This window comes from Corvus hawaiiensis, chromosome 1 (genome assembly GCF_020740725.1).
Source record: "Corvus hawaiiensis isolate bCorHaw1 chromosome 1, bCorHaw1.pri.cur, whole genome shotgun sequence".
NCBI classification, from domain to species: Eukaryota; Metazoa; Chordata; class Aves; order Passeriformes; family Corvidae; genus Corvus; species Corvus hawaiiensis.
Window position 1 is genome coordinate 33,403,687 of NC_063213.1, and position 23,038 is coordinate 33,426,724.

At 43.4% G+C, this 23,038-nt stretch overlaps 1 protein-coding gene across 8 annotated transcripts in view; it reads right to left on the reverse strand.

Moving 5' to 3' along the window:
- The window catches only part of BMPER (BMP binding endothelial regulator), a 151,020-nt gene that overhangs the window by 88,802 nt on the left and 39,180 nt on the right, over positions 1-23,038 (reverse strand). For all 8 annotated transcript variants that reach the window (XM_048299252.1, XM_048299260.1, XM_048299243.1 and 5 more), the window contains exon 6: positions 22,393-22,475. In XM_048299252.1, the coding sequence (XP_048155209.1) occupies positions 22,393-22,475 (83 nt within the window). The remainder of the gene's footprint in view (positions 1-22,392; positions 22,476-23,038) is intronic.

Sequence of the window (23,038 nt, forward strand, 5' to 3'; positions counted from 1 at the left end):
TAGATACAATGGACTCTGTGTAAGTGAGGCAATGGACAGGATATTTCCTAGCTCAAGGATTTCTCAAGAAAGATCCAGGAGCTTCCCAGAGTAGACAGGTAGGATTTTACAGCCAAATTTACACACAACATAAGGTGATGCCATTCTAGTAAAGGCAATTTAAACACAGTGAAAGAGCAGCTCCTTATACTACACCAAAGCTGAATTTGACAGAAATTATTTTATTAGATTCTTTTTCTGAAGTGATTATTCACTCTTTGTTTCTAAAACAGTGGAAAGAGAGAGGGAGAAAAAACCTGTACAGATGTCAGACACTCATCAAGAGGGATTCTTCTATTTTGGTGTAAATTCTTTGCAGATTGCACCATGCATTTGTCCCATTTGCAAGTTCATTAAAAGAGAGAGAGAGAGAGAGAAAGCACTGTTTTTTTCCCCCAGAGTGAAACTTTTTAATTGCAAGCAGGGTTTCAGAGTGGATTTAAAGTGAAATAGAAATAAACAGATATCCAGTATTTGTAGCTATTTTTAAATGTAACAAAACAAGGAAAAATCTCTGCCTTCAGTATATGTGGAAGGAAATTAGTGAAGTCTCTCTCCATCAAAAATTAGAAGAACCAAGAGCATCATAAAATCAACAGTTAATATATTTTTTAAATATTTCACTTGTGAAATTTCAAAGGAAAACCAGTTGTTCCTTCCTTTTCTTCTTGCCACTAGTAATGCTCAAAAGCAAATATGTAACTTCCACTTCTTCATGTTTCTAATCCACAAATACTGTTTAAAAAAGAATTCTTTTCTATGGAGCATTTCATCAGACGGAAGTGAAACAAGTGGAATGGAAAGGATGGAAAAGCCTGAGTAAACTGTTCTCTAAATAATGTTTATCTGGACTTGAAATTTAAAAACAAAGATAGTTGAATTGAGACAGTATGTGGCACTTCCTCATTAGGAATCTTTGGCACCGGCAAAAAAATCCTCTCTGATTCATCCTCACTGCTGAACCTTTCAGTTTATCATATCCCTCTTGGAAATCCAAAGGCCATAAAGATCCCTCACCACTGCAAACCTGGGAAGGGAAGTTCTGTCACCCACACACAGTGCTGACAAAATGGCTTACAGAAACACGGGAGCAACACAGAGCTCACACAGGTCATGTCTGCTGGTAAAGAACAGCCACACAAGCAGGAACTCAAGGCTGAACAAGCACTGCGTGGACACTTGAAAGCTGAGATTCATCAAGATGACATGACTTCAGCACCAATGCTAATGCCATGATGCTCTCCTCTTCCCTCTCTGTGCTCGAGCCAGCCGCAGCTGAGCCCTCTCTCCCTGATGCCACAACAGACCTTGTTTTCTTTCAGTCAGCTGCCTGTTTCCCAGGAATCAAGTTAGGCAAGATGGCTAGACAGCTTCACATAGGTGGCCAGAATCTGTAAGTTTAGTTAGAAAAAGGCTTTCCCTGTACACAGGAGAATTCTGTTGAGAACCTCCAAATGCCTACAGTGATGAACCAGAACCTGGCAACCTTCTGCCAACTCTTTTCCAGGAGGCACCTATCCACTCTGCTGGAGGGGAGGCTGAGTGTAGGTGAGTTTGGACCATGCTTTGCTCAGGTAAGAATTCACGACATCAAATACTGCAAGCAAAATCAGCCTCCCCAAGGCCCCATCACTACAAGGTCCTCCATACTCAGTGCTGGGCCAGCTTAGGATTCTCATTCCAGTTTTGCTTTGAGTGATGGAAGGAACAAGAACTGAATTCTAATCTTACAGAGAGACCTAAATATAGGAAATAAATTAGAGAAGCCCTGAGTGAGATTCATTACCTGAACAAAGCTTCCACCAATCCAAAAATGTAAGGCCCACGAAGATGGTTTAAAACATTTACCTCATTCCTGACCAACACAAGAGAAGGGATAAGCAAGAATAAGGGTTGTAGTTGTGATTCTAAGACCACCAGCTGATGGTTGCCTTCCAGATCTTAATGTTGCCAGCTGGAGTCTATCCCATACTCAGAGGTTTGCCAAGTCTATGAGCTGCAGAAAAAGGTGGTCAGGTTATCTCAAGCCACCTATACCAGCTGCTTGAGCTTATGCAGCTGATTTTGCCCGGAGCCCATTTAGCAAGTGCTTTCTGGCTCCCTTCCACTGTCAGAGCTCAGGAGACAGGAACATACAAAAGATGGGAATATTGAGCATCTGGGGATGGTAGCATGTTAACCAGCACAGCTGCCAGCAAAGTGAACATCTGTCTGTTGCACAGGTCTCCTTTCACAAAGAAAAATGCTCTCTCCCACAGGCTCATCTGCATACTATACAAGTATCTGCTCCCTCACTAAGTACCGTGGCCATAGTTAAGTTTGTCCACAGTGTAAATTAGCCCACACAATGGTTTGTGTTACCATGGCTAGATTCCTTTGGATATCAACAGCTAACTTGAGTATACTGCAGCATCAAGCAAACTTTTTTTTATTGCAAGTTTCGTGTAAATGAGCCACAAAAAATCCTGAGAGGAAACAACACCAAGGAGGATATTCTGTATAACTTTTCAGCATGACCAGTACTACATATATGTTGGATAATAACAATGTGATTACCTCAAACTACTTCTTTCCTAAAGAACATAACACCTGGTTTGGTTCTTAAAGCTTAAAGTTGTTTTCCACCCAGTAATTAAGTAAGTTGTCAAGCAGCTGTCCCATACACAGCCAAAGCCATTGTTTACAAACTGTCTGGGGCCCACTCTGAAGCACTGTGGAAGATTTGGAAGCCTCTTAGGCCCAGCTAACTGTGTCATTTACACCCTACATCATGCAGAGGGAAGCACTACGACAATTGAAGCATGTTTGTTAAGACACAGAGAATCCCAGAATTTGGAAATTCAAAGCCCTAGAGGACATCTTGAGTGTCATGCAAATCCCACCTGAGAATGCAAACCATGTTACAGCATTGCTACCAAAAGAGCAGTGTCAGATGGGAGGGAAACACCACCCAGCACTTACTGTGAATCTTTCTGGAAATATCCTATTCTCATGCCTCCCAGGCACTGCTGGCTTCACCCAGCATGAAATCACCACTAACACTGCCTGTATAGTAGTATAGTAGTATATTTCACTCCAAGGTGCAATCAATTCTTATTTTACTCCAACTCACACATTCCTACTGGTGATGTCTTTAGGCTCTCCTACTCTCATGACATCCATGAGAGACTCTCTTGCTCTCATTAGCCAACAAAGTTTTCAAACAACTGTGTCTGGGGAGGGAATTCCTGCCTGAGAACATAAGAAGCCACTTCTCCCTCTGGCTGCTTCACTACGACTTCTATCAAATCCCGTTCAGCTTCCCAAGTAAATGCACTTCTGCCGGCTCACCTCCTGCCTCCCTTCAAGCTCAGTGCAGCACAGCTCAGGGCATCTCTCAATTCTCCTTCCACCACTGCAAATTATACAGAAATTATGTGCTTTCTACTGGCAGAGGAAGATGAACACATTCATGCTCTGTTTTTTCCATGCTTGACTAAATACACCTCTGCCATTGTTCCTAATGGTCTGAACTGCAGGAGGAGCAGCGGGGAAGAAAAGTAACCATTCTTTTACCGAATTCTTCAGTATAATGACTCGTTCTTCTAATACATTTCCTGTGTTTTGAGAATTTTCCATGTTTCAGGGGAAGGTAAATAAATCCTGCAACTCACATGAGTGTTCTATTCTTGACAGTTCTCAAGGATATCAGATTAATGGACAACGTTCAGTATCATGAAAATACTGTGCAAGAAAAGGGAAAAGCCACGCTTCCTGGGAAAATGCATAGAGATTAAGTGTTCCAGCTTGAAATGTATTTTTCTGCTCTCCTGCTGGCTCTTTGCCTACCTTCATGTGGGGAGAAAGGATAAGGTGTGAAGCCAGATCAAGCTTCCTCTTTTGTCTCCAACAGGACAAGCCACAACCAAGGAAAGAGCACTGTGAATAAGTCCTGCACACAGATGCTTTTCAAGAAAATAGGACAGGCAGTCCCAGTGGAAGGTGAGTTCATTGCTAAGCTTGGCTGGCCAAATGCCCATTTTCTCTAGAAGTGTTACCAGTCCAGGGATATAGCTGTAGTTGAGTCATATGGACCTTCCCCTACTTCCCAAAATTTTTCATCATTAGAGCTATCACAAAATCATTTATCCCATTTGTAAAAGCTACAAATAATGTGTTCCATCACCCACAGTTAAACTCAAAATTCATATATAACTTTTAATCCTGCTCCTTCAACACGAGGCAATGCTCTGCTCACAGGATGCAAGCTTCCAGAACTTGTCATGTTTGTCCAGTTTTCATTTGTAGCTATTTAATGCTAGTCCAACATCTGTATGTCACATTCTCTCTTTAAAAGCATAAGTGCTTTTCAAAGCATGCCATATGCCAGAGTTTTCTCAGTTATTGCTGGTCTCTAGAAGACACTTCTTCCTCTCCTTTTTCTTGGAATGTCACCTCTCTGGGTGATCCCAGAAGTGCTCCCCACCATGCTCTGGCTACACTGCAGTAGCTCATTGGAAAGCTGGTAATTATTAAGAGCATCCTAATATCCCAGTTAAAGGGACACCACTGTACAGTAAATATGTGCCACATCAGTCAGAACAAACCTTACCAGCCAGAGAAAACAAGGGTTAAGAGAGTGTGTCTACTGAAAGAACAGGCTATAGCAGTAGTGGAGCAAAAAAAAAATAACCCAAATGCATGATTAAACATTTAGTAAATAACAAATTACCTCCTTCACCTGCTCCAACATTTCAGGCACCTTTTCTACTTCTCCTAAATCAAGCCAGTCCCCCTCTGCCTCCTGAAGACAGCCTGTAGCTACTGCTGCCTGAGACAGCACTGGCCTCCCCCTCTCTACCTTCCACTGTGCTCTCTCAGGGGAGTGGGAAGGCCTAGAGCCAAACCCGTGGCATTTCTTCTAATTACATCCAACCCTAAAATGCCTTTGACCCTCTGACTTCTGCTTCCTGGATGATGGGGCTCTATGTAATGCTGCAGGGATGAAGTCAACCTGGCCTATCAACAGTTTTTTAATTGATAGTTTTACTAGCTTTTTAGTTACCAAATTCCTGGCCTCAGCATCTCTTACAATCAAGTGAAGAAACTGTGATAAAACTATATATTGTATTAGGAGGAATATTAAATTAACACCTCCTTATAGGAACTGCTGGAAACAAGACACATGCCCAGATGAACCATTTTTCTGCCTTGATTTCTGGATCCTTATGTCTGAAAAAGCAAACAGAGGATTCAGATATACAAAGCACCTAAACAGGTTATTGTAGCAACGGGCACAGTGGAAAGATGTCCATAAGAGTCCTGGTGAACAAAAAGACACTGGTTAAGCAGCCAAGATATTTCTTTTTAAATAGTCAATTGTGAGTGAATTGGTGATGACTCAAAGAAAATAACCTTCTTGTCTCCCTTTGAAAAGTCAAGCACGTGGCAGCCAGAGTTGCCCCTAGAGAAATTCACATGGGTGCTTGTTCCCAGGATTAGCAAGGCATTCTCTGCTAGAGTGAAAAGGAGGGAAAGGAAAGTGAAAAAGGAAAAAAGTCTACATTTTTTTCTACATGTCTACTACACCATCCCCAGCCCTTCACTTCAGAGACAAGGGAAATAAAATGTGAACGGGAATTACTAGGACACAGATTACTTCTCCTTCTAAATCATACCAGTACTTTGCACAGGCACTCCCAATTACTTACTTCAGGGGGTGGATCTTCCTGTTAAGTAGCCTGAAAGAACAAGAGGAGTAAGTGCCTTCTGGCACTGCTGTCCCTGAGGTCTAAAAGAGGAAGGCCCATCACCAAGAAACCATTTTCTGTTTGCCAGGTGGTTACTAATGCCTCCAGTCCCTTACATTCTTCCTAGCCTTGCAAAACTGGAAGTATTATTGAGCTAAAAGTCCCCTACATGGTGACTTCAGTGGCGATGTGAACGCTGACCAGCTAACCCACCCACTGACCAGCCACCACCTCCTAAGTCAAGCCCTCTGCTCAGTAACCCACTCATCCCATGCTGTTGTTAACTTGCTTGCCTGCCCGGGCACACCTTACACATCCAATTAGCCCAAGAGAAGGTATGTCAAGTGTGGATAACCCTGCAGCAAAGCTGTTGCATCCTGTTAACTGCTGCAAGGAGGCAGAGAGGCTGCAGCTACCCCTTGGGCGTCTGCATGTGTGGAAAGGCATTTTAGAGCTCTTTACACATTGTGAGCTAATGACTGGTGATTTCATTTATCTTCATTCTGATAATAAATAACAACTCCAACTTAGCACTTAACAGCTGACCAGACTCCAATTCAATACTGCCTTTTCTAAGTCCCCACCAGAGCACAACTGTTCAAGTTTCATTCCTTTGTGTTCTCCTGTAATTTTAATTAGGCTGAAATGTTAATGCCTGATATTTCAGTACTGACAGTTTTTAATCAATCTGTATATGCAAAATTTTCTTTCAAAAATTGCACTGTCACCAGAAATTAAATCCAACAATTTTACCCTGCTTGTTGCAGTGGGGATCCTGCAACACGCATATATCAAACCAGGAGTCCCGTGGAAAGGAAATATATATGGACAGACAGATTCTTGCTAGATGTTTCAGAGATGTTTATTTCCCCAGCCGCATGGCCGGGGCTCTGCCGAGGAACTGTTCCAGTCACGGGACCAAGGGTCCTTCTGCCCGCGCAGGGAACACAAACCAACCAATGGGAACGAGGCTGAGCAGGGACATGGAAACCCCGTGTCTGTGCCCTCAGGGCCCCTCTCCCAGGGCTACACGGCAGGGGAGGGACCCCAACACCTCACCCGTTTTATTTTAATAAAAGGAGAATGAAAACAACTGGATAAACATAACAAGAACAGTTTCAAGACAAAACAAGCCACCCTCCTGAGTCTTTAAATGTCCAAACAGATTCTCTGGAACATCTTAGGGCTGACAGAAGGGAGACAGAATTCTCTGAGCATGCTTTGTGGGGAAACTGAGGCAGGAGAGGGTTTAACTTCTTCCCTCCCCCTTTTCATCCCCCACTCGGCATTGGAAAGGGATTTTTGGGGAAACAATTGGCAAAAGCGTGGTTTTGTGAGGGAAACCATGGATGAAAAAACAGATTGGGAATACACTGGGGGTAATAGGACATAGGGTAAAAGGGAAAGGTGGGATTAGGAAAGGGAAACTGTAGGGGGGGCTTACAATAGAGATACTGTCTAACATGACTACGATTTTTTGCATATATACTGCCTTTTACAGAAACACCATCAGGCCCAGTGACCTGCGATGCTTGTAACCCTTTTCTCCCTAGTACAATATTAAATTCCACCACCTCTCCATCTCCCAAGCTTGGGATGCATTTTTCAGGCTTATTCTTTTTAATAGCAGTTCTATGCACGAATATGTCTTGCTGGTTGTCACACCTTGTTATAAAACCATAATTTTGCTTAACATTATACCATTTTACTATCCCTAAGGTCTTAGTTACTATGATCTTTTCATTTTTCCGAGTGGCTGCTGTTTTCTGTCTCGCTGCGTCTTTGCTCTCTCCTTCGGTCGCTCCCGTGTTAGAATTGTCGGGGCTGCTCGTGCCTGCGCGCTCTTCCCGGGGTCGCGTTCGGGGCTGTGCGGGCCGGGCCGGGCCGCGCCGCTCAGTTCTCTGTGCGTCGCCTCCTCTGGTTGCAGCTTTGCTGCCGCTGCCGGGCGCTGCACCCACGTCTCGGCCGGGCCCCTGAGCGACGACCCCCCCGCGCCCCGCTCCGGCGCGCGTCTCGGCCGGGCGTGGCTCCGCTCCACCGCCACCGCCGCCCGCCGCCGCCCGCGCGCCGCCCCTCTCGGTCGGGCGTTCCCGGGGCTCGCTCCACCACGCGCTGCACGGGGCCGGGCGGGCACCACCGGGTCCCGCCGCTCCCGCCGCGCCTCGCTCCGCCACCGCGGCTCGCGTGGCTCCGCCCACGCGCGGGAACTGCCTCGCTGCTGCTCGCAGAGCGCTCGGTGCACGTGGCCTGGGCCGCACGGTCCCTGCGCCAGGCTTCCCTTCGCCAGGACACAGCTGACATTGTTCAACAGTCTCGGTAACTAAATAATATTCACAAAAATATTCTTCCATCGGCATATATTTTGACTCCAGTATTAACTGTGTCCAAACGGTTTTCCAAAAGCCCTTCGTAAGAATTAAATCCCAAGAAACATAGAAAAAGTTCTTAAACAACCATGCCAGGAAGTGTTTCAGTTCTTTTTGAGCTTGAATCAAGCTAAAATTTACAAATCGTTGTTCAAGAATCATTTTAAGTTTAAGGTAAATGTCCATATGCGGCTCTGAGAGCCAAGAGTCTTCCCACGGTTCCTCCATAGTTTAGATATGGAATAGCAAAGCAAAACCAAGAAGAGGAATCCAAAGTTTCCAGGGTCTACTCACACAAATCAGTCGCTTAGGGATCGGGGATCGTTCTGCTCACAATTCTCCACCATTTGTTGCAGTGGGGATCCTGCAACACGCATATATCAAACCAGGAGTCCCGTGGAAAGGAAATATATATGGACAGACAGATTCTTGCTAGATGTTTCAGAGATGTTTATTTCTCCAGCCGCATGGCCGGAGCTCTGCCCAGGAACTGTTCCAGTCACGGGACCAAGGGTCCTTCTGCCCGCACAGGGAACACAAACCAACCAATGGGAACGAGGCTGAGCAGGGACAGGGAAACCCCGTGTCTGTGCCCTCAGGGCCCCTCTCCCAGGGCTACACGGCAGGGGAGGGACCCCAACACTGCTGACCTAAGTTTCCTTACCAGAGAAATGATGATGGGGAGAGGCGAAAGCAGAGAACAGGAGCACTCGTAAAAGGCCTCACTAGCACAAATACACACACAGGAACACCACCAGCTGGGAAGTCAGTCCATACAGAAAAAAAAGGTCAAGTACTTTCAGGTTCTAGGGAATTATACTGAAATTACAGTTTCACTGCGTGCAGAAACAGAGCTGCTGGAATATCTGAATATGGCTCCTATTAAATGTCTGTTATTAATTGCCCAGTTAGTCATAGCTGGCCATTTCTCTGCTTAGGAGCTGCTGAACTCAGGGACAGTCCATCAGGCTACTGCAGCGTTTCACAGCACCTTGTGTTAACATCACAAGGGGTAACTACTCCTTCTTTATCACTCTGCATTAAATATCCCCTTCTGCAGCTTCCTGTGCTGCTGGGAAAGGCAAGCGCCCCTCGGCCAGGCGGGGTGGCAGGCCAGGCTCAACCTCTCCACTCTCCACACGGACAGCCCAGGGCCCTCCCCCAAGCGGCTCCACCAGGCCCAGGAGGATACTTTGGCTTCTGTTTTCCCTGCCTCCTGTCCACCTGCTGTTTGGTAATGGATCTCGGGTGCACCTGGATGCGATGTGTGCCCTGGCTCGGGCTGAGCCACCAAGGCGCGGCTGAGATGACCCTGCCAAGTCCGGCAGGATCACCGTCACCCATCGTAACAGGTCTCTCCTCACCCAATAAGCTGCACCTCTCTGACTGCCTTCTCACTTTATGGCTCCTGGTCTTTCTCACAAAATCTGCCCCCACAAACAGGTTTCCGTGTTGTTTTTTGAGGGGGCCCCTTGGAAACGCGCCGTGACTGCGGAGCGGGGCTCTATCCCCCACCACAGGCCGCGTGCCCCCGCGGCCGCCAGGTGGCGCTGCGCAACAGCGCCGAAACCCCACGCGCCCGGCGGGGCTGCGCCCGGCAGCGCCCCCTGGCGGCGGGGCGGGGACGCGCACGCAGCCACCGAGGGGCCCGGGACCCACGGGGACACGGGGATCCCACGGGACACGGGGATCCAGGGACGTGGGGACTCCTGGGGACACGCGGCCAGGGGCACCGAGGGCCATGCGCGCAAGTGCGTGCCCTCGCACAAACACGCTCACACGTGGGCACACAGCAGCAGCACGTGTGCAAGACACAGATACACACACGTGTGCGCAGACAGAGGCACCCACGCACACCCCGCTTTTTCCAGGCCACTGGGGGTGTTCCAAGAAAGAACGAGAGAACAAAAGAATGAGAAAAAGAACAAGAAAAAAGAAAGAATGAAAGAAAGAATGAAAAGAAAAAGTCATCTCTCCCCACGACCACCACTCCTCTTCCCCCCATTCATATCCCTTAATATCTCAATATGGCAAAACAATCCATTTAGACAAAATTTGCCATTTGGCCTTCAAGCCTTTATGCAAGATGTTAAGGTAAAGCTTGCCAGTATTTGCTCTTGAGTATCAAAACAGCAAGTTACAAATACAGGACTCAATCTGTTTCTGAGTTAGCACCACTGAAATGACCCTAATTAAACCAGGGAATCATGGGACGTGTGGGATTATACAAAAAACAGCTCGTTTTTCAAAATTCAGAGATAGCACATAGTCATCTCCAAAGACAGCAGTCTGCTGTTTTGACAGCACACTAGCAATAGGTGATAAAATCATGTGGTGGACATAATTAGTTCCTCATTTTTATCCCACCCAACCAAGCTCCCAGATTCCATTTTTATGAATAAAGTTATCTCAATTTTATCAGAGAAAACCACATTCTTTTAAATATTTGTAACTTTTTAAGTTCAGCGTTGTTTAATTCAGATAAAAGGAGGAGACATCAAGTCTAAATGAAATTTGGTTTAAAAGGACTAGAAGAAATTTCTTCTCTAAGGGCCAGCATTTCAAAGCCACTGCTGTTGAGGCTTTTTCACTTGAGAATGAGGTGGTGGAATTCAGCACTGTCTTATTTGAAGACATGTAGATTTTGGAGTCAAAAGTCAAAACTAAGAACACGACCATAAGTTATCATGTTTGAAAATTTCCATCCTGTTTCTTTTCACTGCTTTCCTTTCTGCACTGAAATGCTGAAACCTTGAATGCTAAAAAAACTCCAGCAACTTCATTTCTGTCAACAGACTGTGAAGAAACATCTTGATAATATTTCATAGGGCTGACACATCCTCATTCTGGTATTATGGCTGTTGAAGACAAATTGTCAAACTCCTACACATTTTCAACGTATTGGTTCTGATTTATTAAACCAGTAATTTGGAAAGCTATTATAGAAGACTAAATTTTATCCAAATTACTGTTCAGTACCAGGGGAAGCAGAGGAAAAGAAATGGGGAAGAAGAGTTTAATACACCTCATATTATACACTACCCAGAGATTGTGTGCTTAAATAATTTTTAATTAATAATATTAAATTGTTATTTATTCTGTAGTTGAACCACAAATATGCTTGTTGGCATTCCAGATATGAATATTTCAGGCTATCCTGACGAGGCATGTGTGGTATGCTATGCTTTATTTTAGTTTTCCTTCTGTGGGCAAGTGTCATCCCTAGGAGAAAGTCTTCTATCTGATCAAAGTTGATATGAACTTCAAATGAGATTTTCAATTATTTTTATGATACTGACTTAAAGCTCCTACTCCCATCATGACATGTTTACTTTGTTTGCAAGAGCACAAATACCTTCTAGATCCTGTACATCAGAAATTATTAATTGCTTTTTTTTGCCTTTGCTTTCATCTGCCCACTGCCAGGATACATCTTATGCATGCTTCCCCACTTTAATAAACATAAGTATTTAGAAAAAGATAGAGTTCAAAATGAAGGAGAGATGAAGGATTTTGTGGGGAGCTGGAAATTACAGATTTTAATCTCTGTACTGTCTGGATACCCCTAGGTTTTCATAGGCAAGCTAGCATCTTTGCTTTCTGTAGCAGTTCCAGGGTGCCAGCCAATTTGAGCCCTGCTTGCTCCCTTAGAGCACTGCGTGCTTCACACGTTATTTTACAACCACTCTATCAAGAATGAAAAAATGAATCCCCTAGGCATGACTTGGCTCCCCTCTGCCAAGCCCTGTTACATACTGAGAAGGGAACATCCTCTCTGTTTGGAACCCATTGCCCTACAAGAAAAATCAGACAAGGAATCAAAAATTTACTATAATCAGAGTATGCCAGGCTATATACTGAAGTCTGAAGAGCAGTATCAGGGAACAAGCAAGTCAAATCCAAGCCTACTTGGGGAACTTTGCCACCTTTCCATAAGTTTGAAGAAAGTCTGAGATAAAGGATTTCCCAGGGACTGTCAGCAATGAGAGGCAGACGGGTAAGATATTTAGAAATACAAATAGGCACTCACTATGACAACTGCAAAAAGTACCTTTGGTCATTAGGTATATTAATAGTATCCTCATTAGCCTCTTATCTGACTGAGAGAAACACTGCAAAATACTGTTCTCGGGAGAGTGACAGCAAATGTGTTACATGAGTTGATGATATTTCTGTTGTACAATCATGTTTCTCCTCTCTCCATCCCCCTCAGTCCTCAAACTAGCCTGTAACTTACTCCTCATTTTATATAATCACTTGCTGTTACCTCTGCTGCACTGAATACTCAGGAAGCCAAAATGTGTCCTCCAAATACCACAAATGCTAAAGCTTCAAGTGCTGGCAATTTGAACATGAAGTAAAACCCCACAGCCCATACTTCAGGAGGCAGAGCTATTACTGCAGACCACAAGGAATGTAACACCACCAAGGGGAAAGAAAATGCCTCCCTGGCTTGGTTTCCACCAGGTGTCAACTTTTATGGGCCCTATTCCCACTTAGCTACTTTATAAAATGCTCACTAAGTTAGAATCAGGCTCACAGTCAAAAAGACAACATCACAGTAGGAGATGCTGTGCAAGTACTACTGATAAGAGATTTTACATGTGCCTGTCAACTACAAAAAGCAGTGGACAGTAGAAGATACAATAAACATAGGATTTTCCCTCCCTGCATCATCCCAGACTTACCCACACTTGCTTAAGTGCAGCACTAAAATCTTAGATGGGTGGGGGGGGCAGGTGGAGGATGGTAATTGCAGGAACCTTTGGGAATTTAAAAAACTGACCTCAAAAGACAGGGAGCAGGGCAGTTCAGCTGGCTGCTGAAAGAATAAATAGTACATCAGCAACTGAGACTGCTAGGAAGAATTGCTATTCAGCTGCATCCAGGAGAAGGAAAGTTATGCTGCCTCTTGGAGAGAGGGCAGAGAACAGCCTAAGCAATGGAAAGCAGAAAATCCTTATACTTCTTGCAGTTAATCATTTTCACATGCATTAACTAATTCTCAAATTTTTGTTGAGTATATTGAATATCTGGGTGCAAGGCAGGTGGTAGTAAAAGGAACAAGACTCTCCTCATTGTTATGCTCTCAGAGTTGAGACTGGCTCTTTTTTTTTCCTGTGAAGAAGGATTCTATTGGCAAAGGCACATTAGCTTCTGTCCTACTCTTAGAAAATTCCTGGTGCTGTGTTCTGGAGAAGAAAAAAGGGAAAAGAAACCATACAAAGCACGCAAGCTACTCAAGTGCTCCAATGCCTCAAACATGAGATCTGAGTGCCGGAAATCTGGTCTTTCAATTGCATCAACTCTGACACCCAAGTACGGGCAATAAAGAAATTTCCATACCAATGATTTTAGCACAAAATAACAAGTAATGCCAGTAGGAAAAAGAAAAAAAAAAAGCAGCACATGCACACACACATCTGCTTTCTGTAGAAAATCTCGATGCTTCATTACAAAGCTTCTGGCAGAGAGCTGAAAACTTCTTCGGTTTTCAATGAACCTTGGAGTTGTTAAGTTTAATAGTGTTCTAGTCATGTTTGGGAGAGAAGTTTAGGTACCGTGGGAGCAGAACTTCCTGGAAGAAAGCTGAGACATTCAGGCAATTTCTATCGCTAGAGTTAGAAAGCATTTTTAAGGAGTCACCTTTCATATTCAGGCACCCACACTGGAAGCTGGGTGTTTACGTCCCACTCTTGACCCAAGCCCTTTGCTGCCTGCAAGGATTTCTGCAACTTTGCTTCACATTGATGTACCCACAGCAGAGTGCCAAGGATGTTACGATAGTTTGGCACCTAGTCACATTCTATTTCTGACAGGTTAAACCAGAGTAAGTAAATCACTGGCATGTCTCAAAGCACTTTTTTTTCCCTTTTCTGTTTCCCATGTCTATTTTGACAGCCAATTAATTATTCTGCCTATTCTGCTCTCAGCCTAACAGGATGAATTGTATAAAAAAGTTACAGTCTGTCACAATCCTGAAAATAATTTGCTGAGTATAATTTTCCTCCCCTTGACTATCCAATGTGTTTGTCTCCAGTCACTAAATAAGGCAAAAGCAGTAAGTATTTTTGCTAACATTTAAAACGTTGGTGGAATCCAAGGAGCTTTAGCTATCCTTTCAATACGACTGGTTTGTTTCAAGAAATGTTAGTTTATCACATGTCCCAGCTGGAGACTAGTTTATCAGTTAGAGCTGGAAACTTACTCCCTTATCAACACAAAATGCTTCAAGGACAGAAAACAAAAACAATGCTGTAGGATGCAGTAGAAAGAGCAAGGAGAATTTAGGCAGAGTGATAGTAAGTCAAAATGGAATTTGGCAACCACACTAGAGCTCAACAGCAATTCAGATTTATTGATCCCAAATTTCATTTTACATCTTCTACAAAATACATTAAATATGAACAATGTCAACAAAAGTAACACATGATTAACTAAAATAATTCAATACCCAAAGTGATATGAGGTCAGACTTAAGAAAGAGGGGTAGAAAATCACAGAATCACAGAATATTTTGAGTTGGAAGGGGCACACAAGGATCATTGAGTCCAGCTCTTAAGTGAATGGCCTATACAGGGACCAAACCCACAACCTTGGTGTTATTAGCAGCATGCTCCAGCCAACTGAGCTAATATTTATTTTCATTCAAAACCAGGTTGCGTAAGGTCTTGAGCAACCTGGTCTAGTGGGAGGGGAGGTGGGACTAGATGACCTTTGAGGTCTATTCCAAACTCTTAACATTTTATGATTCTATGATAAAACCTAAAGGCCCAAATGTAACAACATACTGTCTCCAATATTTTATTTTTATTTTATTTTTTGCTTTTGAAAATTAGAGAGGGGAAAACAAGTAGGTATTATGCAGTTAATTAAGCTCTCATGTAAATTCATTTACCAGGACTGTGTTTACTAAACCATCTAGTCTAAGGACACAGGAGGCTGTGTGCAAGTTTAAAATCATTAACTATTGTTACCTGATAACAAGCCCCAAAACTGCAACATCCAAGTTTATTTAAACCGAAAGGATGACAAACATGAAAGCCAAGCACTCTACTCTTTTCAGCCTTTCCTTCATTGTACCACCAGCCAAAAGGGTCTTGGACTCTCCATAAAATGTTTGGCAAACAAAGGCCCTGTTAATTGACAAGCTATTGCTTTTACTGCTTCCTACCACAATTTGTGGGAATCTTTTAAACCCAAATCAATTCTGCACACAAGCGTTCCCATGAGATGCCACACGCATTCCCATTTGAAGACTCTCTCATAAAACCTTTGTCTTCACTGGGCACTTCTGGAACCACGTGCAACCCTTTCATCCCCTGATGGACAGCAGGTTCTTTTTTTGCTTGTTTGTTTGCTTAGTTTAACCAGGTTCTTTGTTTTCTGCCATCTTACTGCTTTGGTTTTTTCTCTAAGATAGATCCTTGCCTTTGCAAGGAGTGAGTTATAGCAGAGATGTTTGCAGTCCTCATTGCACCCCAATGCCAATAAAAAATAGTCCCCTCATCAGAAGATGCCTGTTAACAGCTCTCCTTTTATTGCTAAAGCTCTGTGTACTTAATTCTTCTTTGTCAGTAAGAATAATCAATCTCAGCCTGTTAATTAGGAAAAGTTTAACAAGACAGGGGACAGACACCTGACAGCATAAGCTCTGTTCCTTTTCTCTCAGGAACAACAGCAACCTGCACTCATGATATAAGCCCTTATTATCACCATTTAAAAGTGGTCAGCCTGCATTATTGTTTTCCTTATATGCTTTAGGAAGGCAAAATCCACCCTGCTTTGTGTATACATTGCCTTTAAATGACAAGAAGACCTGGACACTTTTTCTCTGTACTGCAATGCCCAGTTCGGGAGTGCTGTTAATCAGCATTCATTTGGGCCATTCGGGTACCCAAGAAGCTTTAAGTTTTTCATGGCTTCAAGTATCACCTGATTTATTCATTATCACAATACCATCTTTGATCATAAAACTGAAAAGACAGCCTCTATCTAAACAAGTGCCTTATAATGTCAGAGCACCTTCCTTCAATGCCTCAGCATTTCCACCCTCCTCTTCTGACAGGAAAAATTCCCCACAGAAATCTGCCAAATCATGCTTTCATCTTCCTTCACATTCTTTTTCCACATTTTTTTCTCTCAGGGACAGAAATGCATGTCCTTAGGACATAAAGCACAACAGGCACTCATCTTTTACTGCTGCCCATACATGCCATCTCAGAAATAATAACTGATAGGGCTACCTATATGAAACGATGGACAAGGAAGAACAGCTGGAGGCAGGCCCCTCTGACTGCACAGCCAGAGGAACAGGGACCATGCTGAACCATAGAAGGAAAATTTGACCTGAAGCCTGAAGAGTAGGGGGGGCGCAAGGAAAAAGGCTCCAAGGAAGGAGGGGTTATGAGAAAGAGGCTGTGTGTTCTGAGCTCATGATCCTTAAAGAGTAATCTAGACCTTCAGGGAGCTGCTCAATACCTCTATTCCCCCAGAAATGCACCCAAACAGGGCACAGTCTCTCACTGAACAGGAACACTCATCCTCACCAAAATTAAAAGTATGGTGAAGGGTTTCTGCAGCCTAAGCTGGGAACACACTCTGACTAGGTGAGCTAGGAAGCTCTGCAGGTAGGAGAGTAGGATGAAAGTCAAATATTCACAGAGGGAGGAAATGAGACCTTGACACAGAAAAATGCTTCCCAAGTCTAAAATTTGAAGTGCTTATGATTAAAAATTATTTACACTGAATAACTTCACTGAATTATGCCCGCTTGCACTGCTATGCCAGTTTACTTGTTTTTCAGAAAAATTGTGAATATGTTTTTTTTTAACTTTGCTTCTTGAGTTTTATTAAATAATTTTTAACTTTTACTCAGAGACATTTTTTGAGAGAAATCAAAAGAAGATTGAAAATGGCTATGCATGTTGATAAGCGAAAAAAACTCACACTGTTTTTAATCTTTTTTTTAAGATGTCTAAATTATTTTTTTTAACTGTGATATTTCCAAAATTAAAGGAATTTAATATTTCAGACATGACCCAGGTAGTGTACAATCCCCATGAAGGTAAGTATACTTTTGGAAGCCTGAAGAAAATCAGATAAAGAAAAAACAAATAACAGGAGAATGCCTATCTCTCCATGCTGCATTACTTTTCTTGCTGAAGCTCAGCACATACCAAGTCCTTGCTCTTCCACACCTATCTCCACAACCACACTTCACCTACCTGGAAGACTGGTTTATTAGGCTACTGGGAAAGCCAAACTGTCTAGCCTTGCAAAAAATCTGCAGAAAAAATTATGGGGTGTTCCCAGAGAGACACGGTGACTAACCCTCCACATCCCATTTCTGAGCTCTTCCTAGTCTCCTTTTGCATCCATCCATAAACCAAACTCTTTACTAATGTCATTAACTGAGGATGTGCACACTGCTCCTACCAAAAGACCAACTCTTTGCTTTTCCACGCCTCACTACAACTACTTGTCTCTGTTTCTTAGCCCCAGAGTAAGGGCAGACAGTGTCTGCTGCAGTTTGGAGCTGAATCAAAGCAGCTGAAGTACATGGAAATTTGGGAAGATCAGCATTTGGCACTGCACTAAGGATGGAAATTTGAATTTGAATTATCCTCAGCCTTCACTGAGGATACATTTAATTGCATGTTCCCCTAAGTTTCCCAGTAGACTGGCGTACCTCCCCCACTGTCTTTTGTGGTGGGAATGTATTCCAGCAGCTCCCAATACTGGTTAAAGCCAAGCCTTTAAAGCACTATCAAGATGCTTAATCACCCAGCTGACTGCAGGGGCAGGATCGGTCTTGGCTATCTTCAGCCATTCCTAAGGCCAGGAGCTGGGTAGGCTCCCCCTCTACTTAGTGAAGGAAGATAAGCAACTGCAGAGAGTAATCCATCCCACCTCTCTCTCTTTCCATTAACTGAAGAGGAGCCCAGATAAGTAGTTCAGATCAGACACATTACTTCTGAATAGCTGGAGCTAGACAAGATTAATTCCACCCTCAGCATCCAAAACATTTACATATGTAGTTTCTCATTACTTATCACAATTGAAATGCCTGTTATTAGATTTAGAAACAGATATTGCCGTCGTGATTTCCTTTTCTTTGAGCAAAACTTTTATTATTCAGTATTTGCATCCAAGCACTCAGGAATATAAGTGACAAGACATTTCCTGCATGCACACACTCACAAGTGCACCTGCAGACCAGTGGCTGGGCACATCTTGAACCCCTCTAAGCAGTGGTTTAAAAGCCCCCGATGATGCAAAGGAGATTGACCAGAGGCTCCTTTTTGATTCAGCTCTCCAAGAGCCTCAAATCCCTGTGCTCTGCTTTCAGCTATTTGGGTTTTATTTGTTCCAAATCATTTTGGAAGAACAGCTAAGAGGACAGAGTTGCTTTTGTGAAACTATGCTGTTTGGGGACCAAACACACATAACCACCCTGCTATCAGTCGTCCCCAGGACATGCCTCTCTGCAGGACAGACAGACGGTGCAACCTTTCCCACTCCCAGCTCTCAACCATCCCAGCAATGCTATAACCCAGCCTCCATTTCCCAAGCAGGTCCACTTCCCTTCTCCCCGGAGGGGTGTGGAGAAGGGCCGGCCCTGAGCTGCAGCGTCTCCGTGGGGCTGCGCGCTCTCAGCGTGGCGGTGCCTCGCACGGCCGCATGCCTCGCATGCCGGAACACGCAGCGCCCACGGTCTGGGTAACAGCGCTCAAAGGAATCAAAAGGGGCTGGTTATGAGTGTGGATACTACCACCTAAAGATAAGCTTCTCCATGGTTACCGCTCTCACGCAAGGTCACTTTCCTGCCAAACCTCCTCTCCTCCCTCCCTGGCTCTCTCTCCTTCCCTCTCCACTATTTTTTTTTCCCAAACGTGCTACATCAAAGGAGAAAATGAAAACATTTACGATAATCACAGTCTGACTATTTTAATGCAGGCTGTAGGAAAGGAAACATGTAAGCCAAGTGCTCTTACTGTGCAAGCAGAAACACACTCTCGACCTCATAAAAGTAGTATCTGAGAAATAACACTTGATTAAAGAAGCCAGTCCTTCATGTAAGTAGGTGCTTACGGTAGGGAAAATAGCCAAGGTTTCTCTAGAACAGGCCACTGGCCTATCACAAAAAGCAGGAATAGGCCAGACAGATGAATTATTGCAAGACAGCTGGGTTTCAGCTGGGGTGCGAGGAGATCCTATTATCCCATCCACCTTTCCTACACAATTGCCTCTCCCCAGAGAAACTGAGTCATTAGAAGTCAGCTCGTTCACTCCTGACAGGCAATATGCATTGAGTGAGAGGTGATACATTCTCATTTTCAGCAAGAAATCTTAGTCGCCCCAAGGAGCAGCTCACTTAGGAGAGCGGTAATGGAATACAGGGCCTTTCATCTCTGCCTCACCGCTGCGAGCACAGCCTGGCTTGGTAACAACCCAGAAGTTATTAGTTAATGGCTTGTTTTTCTGGCCTCCATGAAATGAGTTTGGTGGGTTAGGTCTAGTTTTCAGTAGACAGTACCTAGGACCACAAGCGGTGTTAAACAGGAACTATATTGGTGAGTTAAGCACCCAGTGGGTAAGGACCGAGTGAATCACCCAGGTGTAGGCATGCCATTGCTTTCTCTGCCCTTCAGGGCCATGGAACACATAGCAAGCCCTCCAACTGGCCAGCCTGTTCCACCAAGATGGGGACCTCTAGCTCCTAAAATCCCAGTTTTATCCTCATTTGCCCAAACAACAAATAAACAAATAAACAAAAAATCCCAACAACTTAACAGCCATTTCACATTCTTTGGGAGCTCAACAGTATCTAGTAGGCACCATTTTGAGCTGAAAATATCATGAACCTGAACTACCAAAGTGCTTTCCCAAGATGCATCCCCACTGCCCAGACTTGCAGACGTGTACTGACCTTTGGGTGCATCATTTTGCAACAAAAAATTCCTTTTTTTTAAGTAATTCCTCATTTTAATACATTTAGTGAGTGCTGATCAACCCTTCATCTCTCTGGGAAAACAAACCACAGACATCCTTCTTTACTTTCTTCCTGTTCAATGGTGTCCGCAGTCCCAAGTTTGAGCTACCCCCAGAACAGTGATGGCCTGTGGAGTCCAGAATCATCCATTGTTTGAAAAGCTTGCTCCCAAGTAAAATGCAGAATTCACCCTGAAGTGAGAGTAGCTGGAATCCTTATACACACATCCCCAAAATAGCTTAGCAATAATTTGTGCTACCTCCTATGCCATGTTTCCACAAAAGACTCACTAGTTACAATCTGAAATCCCAGAAGTCTAATTTGGGGTGAGGAGCTTCCCTCCATCTGTTAAAGCCTGTACAAATTACAGCACATCACACACAAGCCTGTTCCCATCACTTTGCATGACTAGATAGGTATCTTCAAATAAGACATCCATCCACCAACTGCTTAGATAAGAGATTCACTGAGCACCCATTCCCAAAAGGGAATGGATGCAAAGCAGGTACCAAACTGCTATCACAGCCCTGAGGATGCCCCCTTTATTTACTTCAAATTTAAATCACATAGGAATTAGCATAGGATCAAATTCTGGAGGAAACTAGCAAGAGGGTAAAAAAGGCTGTGCAGAGAGAGGGAAGGGAGATCTGGTGTGGCTTACACGTAGATGGCACTTCTTTAACTGTCAGAAAGATTCAGAATGAGAGCTGGACATTTTATACAGAAGTCATTAACACACAAAACAATCATGTTGTCTTTCTTGGAACGGATGGTTAAGTGCCTTTAAACTTCTTACTCTCAACAGTTGATGCGTTTCCTTCTCTAACACAGCTGACTAACTCTCCAGGTCAGACCTTCAGGTGTTACCCTTTATTCCTTTATTTCTTTACACTGCTCTCCCCAGGTATCTCCCACCTCCAATGCTCTTCTCAGCACAGAAGCTTTTGATATTCAGAGAACAAAGGAAAGTTGATCAAGGAGATGTTGGCACACCAATAACTGGGCAATAGGCAATATCTGTACAGTACTTATGAAAGAGCAAAACAGAGCCCAAAAACTCAAGCATGTTTCCACAAACTCCTCAATCATTCAGACCTGCCTTCCCCTGAGGAACATAACTAAGGAAAGCTGGAGTGTAAAGCTACTGCTTTACAGCTGAAGCTGAAGTGAGAGGGGGACCAAGTACAGAGGGAGTTCTCAGCCTGGGACTGAAGGCATTCAGTAGAGCAGGAGCCCAGGGGATATATCCCTGTGACATGTGTGATGGCATGTTTTCATTATTACAGGATTAAAACTTTAAAAAAAAAAAATTACCTGAGCACCCTGATCTCCACAGGAGCAGTGATGACTTAGTGTAAATTAATTTTGCAGATTACCAGGGTTTTTTTCCCCACAGAACAGTTCAAGTACTCTGCAGCGGCTACATTAAAGGCATGTATGGGTGTAGAGATATATTCGTTTTTGAAGTCTTTCTCTCTTCCTTTTTTTATTTTATTTTCATGATGCAGGAGAACTGTGTCTGGTACTGACAAATTTCTTGGCATTCTACTGAAATGTAAAGCCTTACATATTCTGCTGATAACCAGCCCACAAATTGCAACAAAAGCAGTGATTTGAACTTTGCATTTTACTCATTTCACAGATTACAGCAAGGAAGCCAAAGTTATCTGCCCCAACTCATATAGCATTATCTTTTAACTTAATGGAAGTGAAAAAGAAGCCTGTACTCATTACCCAAAGGATGCAATTATTACTTCCTCTCTATATTGTTGCTAGTCAAAAATAAAAAAATCCAGGATATGACCTTTTCATCAAGCATCAAGCCAAAAATCCACCTGGGACAGCCTCAGGAGGCTACCCTCATTCTTTCTCTAAGTAATTCAGAGAAAAAGCCTTTGTTGCATACAGCAGAAAGGAATCCTTGGAAAATTTTGGCTTAAAGAAGCATCTAATAAATGCTGATCAATAGACGAAGGCCAAAAAGATTTCTGTCTCCTCCTGCATGATCCTATCACAAAAAACGCACCACTTATTCAACACCTGCTCCACCTGCATACAGTGTAAGGTCACAAAAAAGATTATATATTCAAAATGTGAGTGATACAGTGTATTAATGCCACAAATTCTTCAACAGAGACCTGAATTCCAAGAGAAGAATGCATAATAGTGTTGAATTACTTATATTTTTGCTTTGTTATGGCAATAAAAATGTGCCTTTTGAAGTTCATACAGGGAGATACAATGCCAAAAGGCAAATACTTACAATACAAGAGCACTTAGTACATTTATTTCCTTCAGGCTTAAATTCTTCTCCTTCATTGTAAAGTCTCCCTTCAAATACACAACCTGGAAAACAGCATTGGAATAAGTTTAGCTCAAGATAGAATGCTGCCTTTTCTCTCTAACACAACCCACTGTACAACAATATGAAAAGTAAATTGTACCATCCTCTCTGATACAGAATCATGGAATTGTTTCAGTTGGAAAAGACCTCCAAGATATCAAGTCCAACCTTTGAGTGATTACCATCTAAACAAGTAGACCATTGCACTAAGTGCCACATGTAGTCATTTCTTGAACCACTTCAGGGATACTGACTTCAACACCCTGGGCAGTCCATTACAAGGTTTAACAACCTTTTCATGCTGAAATTCCTCCTGTTGTCCTCAGAGGAGGCCAAACCTCCCCTTGAGCAGCTGGCAACTGTTCTCTTGTCCTGTGACTGGTTGCCTGGGAGAAGAAACCAATCCCCACCTTGCTACAACCTCCTTTCAGGTAGTTGTAGAGAGAGGATCACTTTAGAAGAAAACAAATCACTTCATAATCCTTAACAAATCCTTGAGAAACCCTAAATATCTTTTTTTGCAGGGGAAAGAAAACATCCTTCTACAAAAAATGAAGTCAAGGCT